The sequence below is a fragment of the Macaca nemestrina genome, chromosome X, assembly GCF_043159975.1.
Source record: "Macaca nemestrina isolate mMacNem1 chromosome X, mMacNem.hap1, whole genome shotgun sequence".
Lineage (NCBI taxonomy): Eukaryota > Metazoa > Chordata > Mammalia > Primates > Cercopithecidae > Macaca > Macaca nemestrina.
The window spans coordinates 69290709-69303735 of NC_092145.1; the positions used below are offsets into that span (position 1 = coordinate 69290709).

The 13027-nt window shown below is 35.8% G+C and overlaps 1 protein-coding gene across 2 annotated transcripts in view; it reads left to right on the top strand.

The window, feature by feature from the left end:
* The first annotated feature begins 255 nt into the window (after positions 1-255).
* LOC105488016 (POF1B actin binding protein) overlaps positions 256-13027 on the top strand; it is a 111524-nt gene continuing 98752 nt past the window's right edge. For both annotated transcript variants that reach the window (XM_011751666.2, XM_011751665.2), the window contains exons 1-2: positions 256-342; positions 488-810. In XM_011751666.2, the coding sequence (XP_011749968.2) occupies positions 529-810 (282 nt within the window). In that variant the 5' untranslated portion in view covers positions 256-342; positions 488-528. The remainder of the gene's footprint in view (positions 343-487; positions 811-13027) is intronic.

Here is a 13027-nt window from a genome sequence, read left to right on the forward strand (position 1 = left end):
TTTCATATAACATTTGTGACTTTTTTTCTCTAGCAAGTTTTTTGCATCTTCATGTCTTTGTGAAGTTTTAAGCCCATATGCTTGGAAGCTCTGGCTTCATCCCTGACATTCTGCATTTCTGCTCTTCTCAGACTCCTTTACCTACTGGGCAGCCTTGTAGCTATCTCCGTGGCAAGGCAGGGCCTCTCCTGGCATGTAAACCTGCTAGGTGAATCCGCCCCTCAAGGGCGTGTCAGTACCATTTCCTGGAGCAATGTCACAGGGTGGCTCCATTTTCCATTTGAGCTCAAATATTTTGCTGCTTCATCTGCAGCTGCCAGACCTGCTCTTGCTGGGGCTCAGGTAGCTTTCTTCTCTTCCCGGCACCCCTATTGGCAGAGGTTTTTGATAAGTGGTTTCTACACGTGTGTCGTGTGTCTGTATGTCTGCCTGCCTGCCTGCTTGCCTGCCTTTTTTTTTCCATTATATTTCTCTGTTTGTTCCTTAGGTAGAGCATCTGGGAGGTCCCTTGCTGACCACTGGAAGAAGATGAGCTCGAGCTATTGGAGTGAGACGAGCAGCAGCAGCTGTGGAACCCAGCAGCTTCCAGAGGTGCTGCAGTGCCATCCCCAGCATTACCACTGCTACCATCAGTCAAGCCAAGTCCATCAGCCTCCAGAAAAAAATGTAGTGTATGAGCGAGTGAGGACCTACAGTGGGCCCATGAACAAGGTGGTGCAGGCCTTGGACCCCTTCAACTCCCGGGAAGTGCTCTCCCCTCTCAAAACCACCTCCTCCTACCAAAATTTGGTTTGGAGCGACCATTCTCAGGTACGACAAAGACAGTTACGCCAGGCTAGTGGAGAAGAGCAATCTTCAACCTGATTTCTCTTCCTTTCTGCTTCTTTGCCTCTATTCTACAGGATATCTTTTGGTGGATTGCAGTTATATATGCCTTGGACAGTCACCCAAATTCATCTCTTGGCTGTTATTTCACTTACTAGTGTCTGTGGTTGTTTGTTTCCGGGTTTCAATTCTTTTCATAATCTAACCATAATACAGGAAGGCTCATTTTCTGTTTGATCTGACTGAAAGATCTGATCCAAGGAATACCTTTGCCCCTACTGCAAAGCAGTTCTCAACTTGAGTACAGTAGATTTTTTATTAGAACAAGTTCCTACTGATTCACTTCATATCAGAAGCAAACAGGATTTTTGGTATCAAATATGGTGATACAGGTACTGTGGTATGTCTGAGTGATAAGCAATTATTTGTGCTCAGCAAAGAGTATAGCTGCTACAGGATAAGTAAGAGGTGCAGATGTCTGAATTGTCATATGTGTTTCATCTTCCAAGAATGACACACTTTTTATTGTACAGCCTAGATGAATAATTTACGGAATACTTGTAGAAAGATTACTGAAAGAGTGGATATAGGATTGAGGAAGGCAAGATGTAAGCAAATGTTACATGAAAGCTACAAAAGATGGAACTCTAAGACATCCCATAAAATGAAATACATTTTTTCTTAAGAGTTATTCTTAGCACCAATACCTGTGTTAATAACCTTCCCAATAAATGCAAGGTAATACTGCAAGACTACGTAAAATTAGCAGCCTTATGTGTATTTTCATCATCTGACACCTTTTACATTAAATTTGCATGTTTTAAGTTTTCTGGAAAATTCTGTCCAAACTGAAATTATGTTTTTAAGATACAAAAATCTCAAAAAGCACTCACTGGGATATGATGCTATGTTACATTATTATTACCAATCAGGAATAATACATATTATCTTTCCAAAACCCAAAACTTTAAGTAGAATATAAAGTAACATTTCTCAACTGGTTGAAAAAAACTCCACTTATACTGAGGTCAAGGTGAAGAAAAATATAAAGGTCAAAAATACTACTTTGCATGAGTGATAAAAATAATGCAAATGTACATTCCAATATTCCTATTGAGATGCTAATGCAGAACAAAATGAATGCCACCTTTGTTTTACTGTCACTCAAAAACAATAATGTGAAGGTTAAAAACAATTACTATTATCATAGGAATGCTAAAATCATCCTATCTGCCATAGTTATTTAAACATATTTAGACCCTTTTTTTGTCAACTTGCTAGCAAAAGAAAGGTAAATAGACATTTAAAAACTGAAATTTGACAAATTATAAATATTGACTACAGAACAATTTTTAGGAGTATGTTTTATTATTTACTCCTTGGTTCAACTTCCTCTTTCAATAACTCAGGATCAAGTTGGCTGAGCTTTTTACAAGATTTTCCTTATTTTACCTGGCATTTGCCAAAGTGATCCTTAAAAATGGACTATCTCCATCCTAAAATGTAGCTCACCTAGAGGAGTTTATAAAGAACCTAGGGGTAGAAAGTGCAGCTGCAGAAACTGGGAAAAAAGATCAGAATGGAGAGCTCTGTGAAGTCTGGAGTTATTTGTGATTGAAAAGAAAGAAAAGTAAGTGCTGTTAGAAAATGAGAAAGGTGAAAGTTAAGCTATGCGGTAAAGGGAAAAAAAGAAGTATTAATTCCTTAGTGAAACAAGAGGAAAGAATATTTGACTATAAATTTTCAAACTGAATTGGATATCAAAGGGCATTCACAAATCCACTAAAAGAGAATTTGGCAAGACAGCTTTTAGATAGCTGCCACAAAGAATATGACTAGGAAACTGTTCTGTTTTATTTTCCTTTCTCCCTGTTTGTTGATGGAATGGCACTGTGGCATTGTGTAAAGTAGGACTTAGATTTGATCTGAAATTACCTTTATGCTAACGAAATGAGTATAATGTGATGGTATGCATAATGTACCATGACAGGCATAAGCAAGCAGTACTTATTACTCAAAAACCTTTAATTCACTTTATGCTTAAACAGAGTCTATCCTTAATAAACCATGTTTCAGATGAGTTGATGTGTAGCAATTAGTCTAATACCAGAGTTGGTGACCATGGCAGCTAGAAAAATGGATACTACAATCAATGGTTGATCATCACGAATTCAGTTAAACTTTTACTTTGTTTCTGTTTTGTTTTATTTTTTGCCTTTTGGTTCTTGGATGACATTCAGGGAATTCATGAGATTTTAAAATAAATATTACCAGTAGTAAAATATTTTGCCTTTGAGAAACCAAAATTGATGCTACTCTGCTTTGCTTCCTGAATCATAATTTTAGGTCATGTAGTAGGCATTTTCGATTTAATCAAATGTTTTTTTGTAGCACTTTAGTAGTTTCCATTTCTAGCTTTTGAGTACACGCTTTTCTTCTCTTAACCTCTTGTGCACTAAAATGGTGTTTATGGATATAAACATATTTTAAATTTCTCCAGACATATAATATTACTTTGTTTCTTTAATTAAACATATTTTATGTTTTTTGGCTATTATTTTGTTTGATTGATAGGGTATTTCTCAGAGAAAATTAAATGTAGAAACCAGTTGCTGGCGAAATTTTCTAAATTGATGGTAGAATTAAAATTACTGGGTTTATCTACATGAACAGATATAGTCAAACACAGGTATAATCAAAATCTCAGATGTATTTTAGACTGAATGTGGTCTTGCAAATAGAGTTCTAGAAGCTTAAAGTAAAACAACAATTCTTAGTTCAATCTTTTAAAAAGGTTAGCTATTAACCTACCATCATTAACTCAAAATGAAATGCCTTAAATGAGCAACATTGATATGAATTACTCATTGGTCTTACATTCTTTCCTTCCACTAATTAACGTTTTCATGAAGTTCAAGATATTTTTCATGTATACAGAGCAGCTCTGTTGTAAGAGAGAAAAAATTGGTTAAAATATTTTTAAATACTAGTCATTCACTGAATACATGTTTATTAAGTGCCTATTTTTTTAGCAAACACTGTGATTTTCTGGATAAATATCACTGACCTGTCCAGGGAGAGTTCATTTTTAGGACAGACATACAGAGCCTGGTCTGTAGGTATCCCATGTGTCTATCTATATTTCATTTTAAAGGATTATTTTGTGTTGTGACCATCACTATTTTATCAAGTAAAACATGCTTTTGTGAGAGAAGGATTATTTTAGTGTATATGTTGTAAGGGTTGCCATTCTTTTGAATTTGAAACTTGCAAACAAACTCTAGAGAGCAGCCTGGGGGAAAATGTGTGTTTATGAATGACCTTTGTTCTCAACAATTATTCAGTTGGGGCTTACCTTTGTTTATATGGTTTTTTTGTGTGCTTTTTCTTTTGTTGCAAAGATTGTGGATAACTCTTCTACTCTTCCAGGATTTCTATACACTATCAGAAAAGTTTCCTGTTCTGTGGGGAGCGGTGCGCTGCTTTGATAAATTGTTGTTCAAGGGCGTAGTCACTAAAGGGAATGATTGTTCAGGGAAGTAAGTTGCCTGAAAAAAGAATGAGGTCATAGGATAAAGGGGCTGAATTTTCAGCTTTGGTCACCTCTTTTGTGCTTACAATTAAATGAAGCTATAGAAATTGGAGAGTGCAACTAATTGCTGAGTGAAAATGCCCATGGCAATTGTATCTTGTTTAAGGGAGGTCTGATAAATTGCTGGGCCTGTTTTCAGTCAAAGGCACTTATAAGCTGTCACGGTGTGTGTGTGGCAAGATATGGGGGTGGCAAGTGGAAGAGAGGGAAACTGTCCTTTCAAGTTTCTTTTCTTGACAATTCATGACAAAACAACTGGGGAATTTGCCATGCTCTTAAGCCCTATTTAAAAGTTAAAACTTTTACAAGTAAATATATTTCAGCCAACATTTTCTTCACACCAGGAGTTATCCCAGTAGAGATCCTTTTTTGATTTTGAATAAAGTATATATACTCATAATTTTTAAAGACAGAAAGCATACACTGCAAAAAGACTGTATATTTTATTTTCTCTCTGTCTTCTAGTTTTCTTCAGAAAAGGAAGAGAAAGAACCCAGTATGGACCTCTTAAATGAGGGATTTGGGTTGGAGAGAAGGAGAAGCAGGAAGTAGTTCTATTATACATTCGGTTGCTTTCTTTGTATGACAACAGAAGCACAGATTTTATCCTAAATAAAAGAAGTGTTTATTTCATCTAAAGATAGATTATTATAAATAACATGTTTCTTGCTGTATAAGTTCAGTATAACATCTCAACAATAACCTCAGACAGGTGTTTAACTACGTTACATGGCTTTGAAAGATTCTAACAAAAACATCTCCCATACTATTCAGGGAATGTATTCAAATGGATGTTTGCCTTGGCAAATTCTGTCAGCATGAATGTCAGGTGGTTTTTAAAGATACTGCTTCCTTTGAAACTGTTCAGCCTAGAGTGTTTGTAACTCACTATTATTACCTTCAGTGATTCTCATAGTCATTGGGAATAACAGGAGCATACACAAGCCTTCCATGGTTTTCCTTTGTGGAATATTATACTGTATATTAGTCTTTACGTAAAGTTTTAAAATTCAAATTAGACAACGTAAAAGATTACACTTTCATGTTAACAAATTTCCAAATATTTAGAAACAAAGCCTGCACTACTTATGTAATATTCTCTATGATCTAATTATCATTGCCCTCAGTCTCTCTTGTATGTCTTACACCAGGCTTTTGAGCTCTTTGACCAGAGCTATCAACAGGAAAATGAAACCAACAGGTCTTGACTGAAGAGATTCAGATGTTGCAGTCTAAAGACTAATTGCAGAGAAAATTGTATGAAGAAAATGCCCAAACAGGTCTATGTGGAATGTCTCAGGAAGAGCTGTAAATAAATATGCAATGATGAGGTGGACTTTGGCAGAATAGAACTACGAAGCAGTCTAGTTGGAGTCCCTAGGAATGTACGCTTAGGTTTCAAACTTCTTGGGTTTGTTTAATCCTTGCTTTAAGAACTTGGTAGCTGTATGCCTCAGTTGCTTTATTCGTAAAATGGGGCATTAATAATACCTAACTCATAGGATTGTTGCTAGAGTCAAATACGATATTACATGGAGGAAAACACATGGCAAAGTGCCTGACACATAGGAAGTGTTAAATAATGTATTTCCTTGAATAAATCACTTGGCCTCTCAGGACCTCAGTTACCACATTTGTAAAGTAGGGATAATAATACCTTCCTTCAAAACTGTTGTGAGTACTGAATGAGTTAACATGTGAAGATGTCCAGCACAATGTCTGGCGTGGAGTTAGCACTCAATTTTCTTTCCTTTACTTGCATTATTGATATCTAAAACTGCAGTCAAAAACCCCCCTTGCTACACAGACAAGATAATAAGCTAAAAGAATAGACCCTAAAGTAAAAGTTCCTTTGACACTGGAAAGATTAAGTAAACACATATACTTGAAAGGCTTATTAAGGCTCTACTAGCTAAGAAAGGCTGATGAGGAAAAGCATGAAAGCAATTTTCTAAAACCTGTCGTATGTGATCAAAAGGCTGAAATAGTAGGAATGTATTTATGATGTTTATAGGAATAAGTATCCTTTAGAAGAGGAATTTGGAAGTTCTCATGCTCTTATAGCCTTTGAACCTGAACCCCAATGTTTGAGATGAAATTTTTAAAATGTGTTTTTTTTCCTTTTTTAAATGTGAAGTGACACCAAGCATTAAAGCTTGCCTGCAGTCTAGGTCTTCCTTAATTTTTTCTTTAGAGATGCACTGCCAGTATGGTAGTCACTGGCCACATATGGCTATTTGCACTTATATTTAAATTAAAATCAAATAAAATTAAATATTCAGTTCCCCAATCATGCTAGCTTCATTTTAAGTGCTCAGTAACCATATGTGGCTAGTGGTTGTATTGAGCAGCACAGAATAGAGCATTTCCACCTTTGCAGAGAGTACTATTGGACAGGTCTATACTTGTAACCACTATGCTATAGTGTATATTTCTGGCCTACACAACTGACTCTTATTTATATTACAGTCTCCAAATTGTATTTCATAATCATTTCCTTGTGCACACTCTCATAAACACCCTAAACTCCTTTGGTACATAAGCCAGGCCATAAATAAGTAATATAAATGAACATTTCAATGTTTTTAAAATATTTTATTTACCAAGAAGGCAGATTATTTTTTGTTCTTCAGAATTTTAAAAATATTTTTCTCATAAATGTTACTGATTATTTTGTATTCTTTTTAAAAATATTTTTCTCATAAATGTTACTGATTATTTTGTATCAAAACATAATGTTCCAGCACTGGGCAGTAAGTTGATTAATTTTTAGTTATTTAGAGTCATAATGTTTCAAGAGAGATTTGATAGAAATATGACGAAGAAATAAAATTGCTTTGTACCTTATTATGCATGATCTCAGTGTATGATCTCAGCAATAAAATGGCATTTGATTTGTAATTAAAAATCTTTTCTAAAACAGTCATAATTAGGTTCTGATGTTAGATTCAAACTCCTTATCTTGATGATGTTAAAGGGCCTCCTTAGGACAGTCCAATCCTACTTTTACAATCTATCTCCCATTCCCCACCTCCTTCCACCTTGTGTTCCAGACACTACAGCACTCTATTTCTTGAACAAACTGAGCATTTTGCCTCCCTCCCAAACCCTCCTTTTATTCATGCCATCACCCACTCTGGCAACATCCACCCTTCCCTCATATCTTTGTTGGAATCCCACCTATCTCTCAAAATTCATGTGGAAAGTCGTCTTCAAAGTTTTCTCAACCCTGAATCTTCTCACCCTCTCCTCAATGTAGTGCCCCAATCCCACCTCCATTCTGGATATGGTCTCCTTTTAAAGCTAGTATCACTTTGCATTATTTAAATATAAAGTGACACATGTACTTATAATACAAAGTTGTATGTCAGTGGTGCTTCCTCCACACTACCATGGACTGTACACGTCTTGAGGGTTGAGGTTTTTTTTTAAATTAAAACAAATGTTTGGGTAATATAATGCAACTGGAAATTACATGTAAGTTTTTTTTTTCTCTCTCTCTCTCTCTCCCCCTCTTTCTCTCCTCCCTTTCTGTGATTATGGCTTCCAAAAATGCTTAAATGTGACAACCAGCAGTGACTTTAGGAAAGATGTATGACTTAACTAAGATTGTTTGTTGGTTTCACACTTCTGTGCCCTCTCTTTGAACTGAAAATGGAAAGTAAGACACAAATAGCCTCTGTGAAAAAAGAGAACACATAAAATAAACATAAGGACATTATTTAATAAGTTGATTAGTTTACTATTCTAGTTCTTGGGCCCCATTAGACATCTTGATCTGACTTATTTTTATTTGACTTATACTTTTTTCCCTTATGGACAAATATTAATCATTAATTACTGTGGCAAATGTTGTTAAAGGAGTAGCTATTCTGATCTGTCATTATATCATTTCCCTGGGATCTTGTGACTTCCTTTAATCAAATTACCTTGAAACTGCTAATTAGTCTGCTTATAGAGATACCCCCTTTACCTCCCATGCTGCTGAATTACTGTCTGTGTGAAGTACTTTTATTTATTGTATCTTACTTAGTTACCTTGTAATTCGTTTAGCGTATCATATATGTGCTCAGAGATTCCTTCATAAAAACTACTGCAGGTTGAGTATTTCTTATCTAAAATGCTTTGAACCAGAAGTGTTTCAAATTTAGGATATTTTTTCAGATTTTGGAACATTTGCATATACATTATGAGCTCTCTTAGGGATGGGACCCAGGTCTAAGCACAAAATTTAGTTGTTTCATACGCACCTTACACACACAGATCAAAGGTAATTTTATAAAAATTTTTAGTAATTTTTTGCACAAAAATTTTACTGCATTTTGACTGGAAACCTGTCAAATGAAGTCAAGTGTGGGATTTTCCACTTGTCAGGTCAAAAACTTGAATATTGGAGCATTTCATATTTTGGATATTTGGATTAGGGATGTAGCCTGTACTACTGTTAAATACTCACCCATACACCAAAACAAACACATTTAGAATTTACCAAGGAAAGGGCTGGACATGGTGGTTTACTCCTGTAATCCCAACACTTTGGGAGGTCGAGGTGGGCCGATCACTTGGGGTCAGGAGTTCAAGACCAGCCTGGTTGACATGGTGAACCCGCCCCCATCCCTACTAAAAATACAAAAATTAGCCTGGCATGGTGTCTCATGCCTGTAATCCCAGTTACTTGGGAGGCTAAGTCAGGAGAATCACTCAAATCTGGGAGACAGAGATTGCAGTGAGCCGAGATCACACCACTGCACTCCAGCCTGGGTGACAGAGTGAGTCTCTGTCTCACAAAAAAAAAAAAAAAAAAAAAAAAAAAAAAGAAAGAAAAGAAAGAATGAAAAAGAAAGAAAGAAAGATAGATTTTGGGTTCCTGCATGAATTTATTTTAAAATCTTCACAAATTTAATTACACCTAAGAATATGTTCTCTAGAAAAGTTGCTTAAATTCCCTATACACATCCCGTATCACTCCTCTGCTGCAAAAACCTTCAATGACACTAAGCATCTATAAATTGCTTAGTCTGACTTTCAAGACCCTCCATGATAGGGCTCCTGTGGAATTTCCTGGAACTCTCCTTCTGGTGTCCTATGTTTTAGCTAAGTGTAAATCATTGTTCTCTAAATAAAGTCCCCAATTTTCCACAGCTATGTCTTTCACTCCATTGGTTTTACATCTGAAATGCCCCTGCTCCTCGCCCTCACCAATCTAGACACGCTGAAATTATACAAATTTTTCAAGCCTTTCCTCAAATGTAACCTTCTGATCCTCTGATTGTCCCAGGTTGAAGTTAGCTCTTAGCCCTCAAAACTCACCTAGTGAACTTCTTATAGGTCTTATGATAGTCTACTTAATTCCTATTTGTACTCATAGTGTTTATCCCCTACATAATTATAACCATGGGAGGGTAGAGATTATATTCTACTCATCATTTATATCTCTTTCAATGTCATTACACAGTCAGTAGTGAAGAAACTGCAAGTTAATAACTTAGTCACATATATAATCAATCCAGTAAAAATAATATTTCATATTAATACATGGGTTTTTTATTTTTCACAACTCTTCCATGTATATGAGTATCTAGTAAACAACTTGCTAGAACCTCAAAAATTAGGTAAACAAGCATTATTATATTTATTGTACAAATTGAACAATGTATGAATAAAGACAATATTCATCGTGTATTATTTGTCTGTTAAACAAATAAGGAAATTGAGACTCGAATAGCTCAAAATAACTTGTCTATTTAGTACAACTGATTAGTGGATTCCCTGAGTTTAGAAACCAGCTCCTGATATTTTCATTACATCAGCTATCTCCCTTAATTAACTTTAGATATTCATGATTTCAGTTTAAATTAGTTCACATTTTTTATTTCAACAAAACATTTGATGGTCACCCTTACTGTATATTTTCCCATTCTAATGTTCTATTATCAGATTGGAAAATAACAAAAATATGTTAGAGGACAAAAATAATTTTCCCTCTAGTTTTCAAGGTCTTGCTCTGAAATAATCCTAGAATTCAGGATATATATTAAGTTTGTAACATTTTCCTTTTATCAAAGGAGAATAACACCTTTCAAGCTTCTGCTTTCCCTTCTTTCTCCACTGCACTGAGCTACTCAAAAGCATTCTCACTAAAGTAAATAACTGAGACATTTAGGCCATTTGCACATCATCTGATTTAACTCTGAAAACAGCATATATATATATGTATGTGTGTGTGTGTGTGTGTGTATATATATATATATATATATACACTTTAAGTTCTGGGGTACATGTGCAGAATATGCAGTTTTGTTACATAGGTATACACGTGCCATGGTGGTTTGCTGCACCCATCAACCCGTCATCTACATTAGGTATTTCTCCTAATGTTATTCGTCCTCTAGCCCCGACCCCAAGACAGGCCCCGGTGTGTGATGTTTCCCTGAAAACAGCTTTTTAAACAAATAGTTGGAAATAAGATATACTTTTGTGAATAATGAATTCTCTAGGGAAACCAGAGTTTCCTAGCTCCGGTTAGGGTGTACAAAGGTATGGACAGTTATCTCAAGAGATGTAATGAAATTATACCCAAAACAGACTGATTTTAATCTACTTTGGTCTTAAAATTGGTAATGCCCTATGTACTTTATAAAAAGTAAAGAATGAATAGGAGGAAGAGAGCTGTTATAACTTTCCCAAAATTGAAAATCATTACTTGAAGCAGTGCAGGAAAAAAAAGGACCTAGATATATTAGAACCAAGCCCACATAATTATAAACCAAATTCTTTTTCTTTTTCTTTTTTCTTTTCTTTCTTTCTTTTTTTTTTTTTGTTAAGCCAGAGCCTCACTCTGTCTCCCAGCCTGTAGGGCAGTGGCGGGATCTCAGCTCACTGCAAGCTCCGCCTCCCAGGTTCAGCCATTCTCCTGCCTCTCCTGCCTCAGCCTCCCAAGTAGCTGGGGTTACAGGCGCCCCCACCACACCCGGCTAAAATTTTTTGTATTTTTAGTAGAGACGGGGTTTCACCATATTAGCCAGGATGGTCTGGATCTCCTGACCTCGTGATCCGCCCACCTTGGCCTCCCAAAGTGCTGGGATTACAGGCGTGAGCCACCTCGCCCGGCCCCAAATTCCTTTTCACCAGACTCTACTTAAAGTTGCAATAAGGTATAATGTTTGTGTATATAGCAAGTCTGACCCACAGGAATAAATGACAACAAAATGCTGAATATTTTATGAGAAAAAGTAAGGTCTTCCTGCAAAATTGAAGAGATTAGATGATATGAGTATTAAATAAAAACTCAATGGTTTATTGAGTTTTAGAGGCCTGTGAGTACACTCCGTAAATCTATCACGCATTTTACAAACAAATTCTATTGAGTTTATGGAAGCTTAAATGATCTAATCAAGGCTGTTCTCTCACACAGCCACTTTTGGGTGGGTGTCTTATTTTCAGGCCTCCAAAGTTGCTTTTGACAGTGAATAATTTTAAAAATCCCAGTATTTGACCTGTTATATGCACTAGTCAAACCTAACCATATAATTAGGTTACACAACTTGAAAAACAGAAAATATAATGAGACAAGCAATAAAAGTGGCAAAGTATAGTGATTAAGAGAATGAGTTCTGGAGTCATGCTAACTGAGTTGGAATTCCAGCACCTTAGCATTAGCTGTGTAATCTCCATCTGGTTACCTATAGTACCTCTGTCTAACTTTACTTGTGTATATAATGGGGTCATAATAGTATCTTCTTTATGGGGTTATTTTGAGTGTTAAAGAGAATGATCTATGTAACATGTTTGGCATAGAAAGCTATTAATAGGTGTTAGTTATCATTATAATCATCATCAAAGGAAAACAAGACTGACAAGTTTTAAAGTTTTGAAATTGTTTTGTTTGTGTGGAATAATAAGTTGGGAATGGTCTCTTATACTCACAGAATGTCAGAAATAGAAACAAGCTTAAAGATCCTCTAATCCACACTGGCCCACACCCATGTCCCATTTCTCACACGAGGAAAAAATCTCAGAGAGAGAACACGAGTTGACCAATATTACAAAAGGGGCTAGTAGTATAAATGGGAATAAAATCCAGGGCTCCTGGCTCCAAGTCTAGCACTTTTTCCACTATGTCATGATAGCCACCACCACCCCATTATCGCCTTCAATTATTTGGTCATCAGGAATGTGGAGTTTTGTCACAAAAGGCATAAAAACAAAAAAAAGTGACTGTTCATTGAATTTAATAGTTTCAACATGAAAGATTTAGGTAAGCGATATACAGATGAGTAACAAAATTAAACACTGACTGATACAGGTTATTAAGAGGGAGATTTGGATTGTTATTCCTGGAGTGCTTTTAAAACTAAGATCTCCTTTTCATTCATTCATTCAAAAATACTTTGGATCACTTTCTATGGAATGGTCAATTGCTATTTATGGGATACCTTGCTGCAATCTTGCCTGGATCTTGATGCCATTGGAAATACCTTTCAACATCAAGATTTTGTTTATTTTTGACATTTACTCACACCATATTACCTAATTTTGTAGACTTCCAGGGAAAAGGGTTTTTCTTTAGCAAGTCTTTCTGGAATTAATAAACCTATGTTCAGAGAGGTT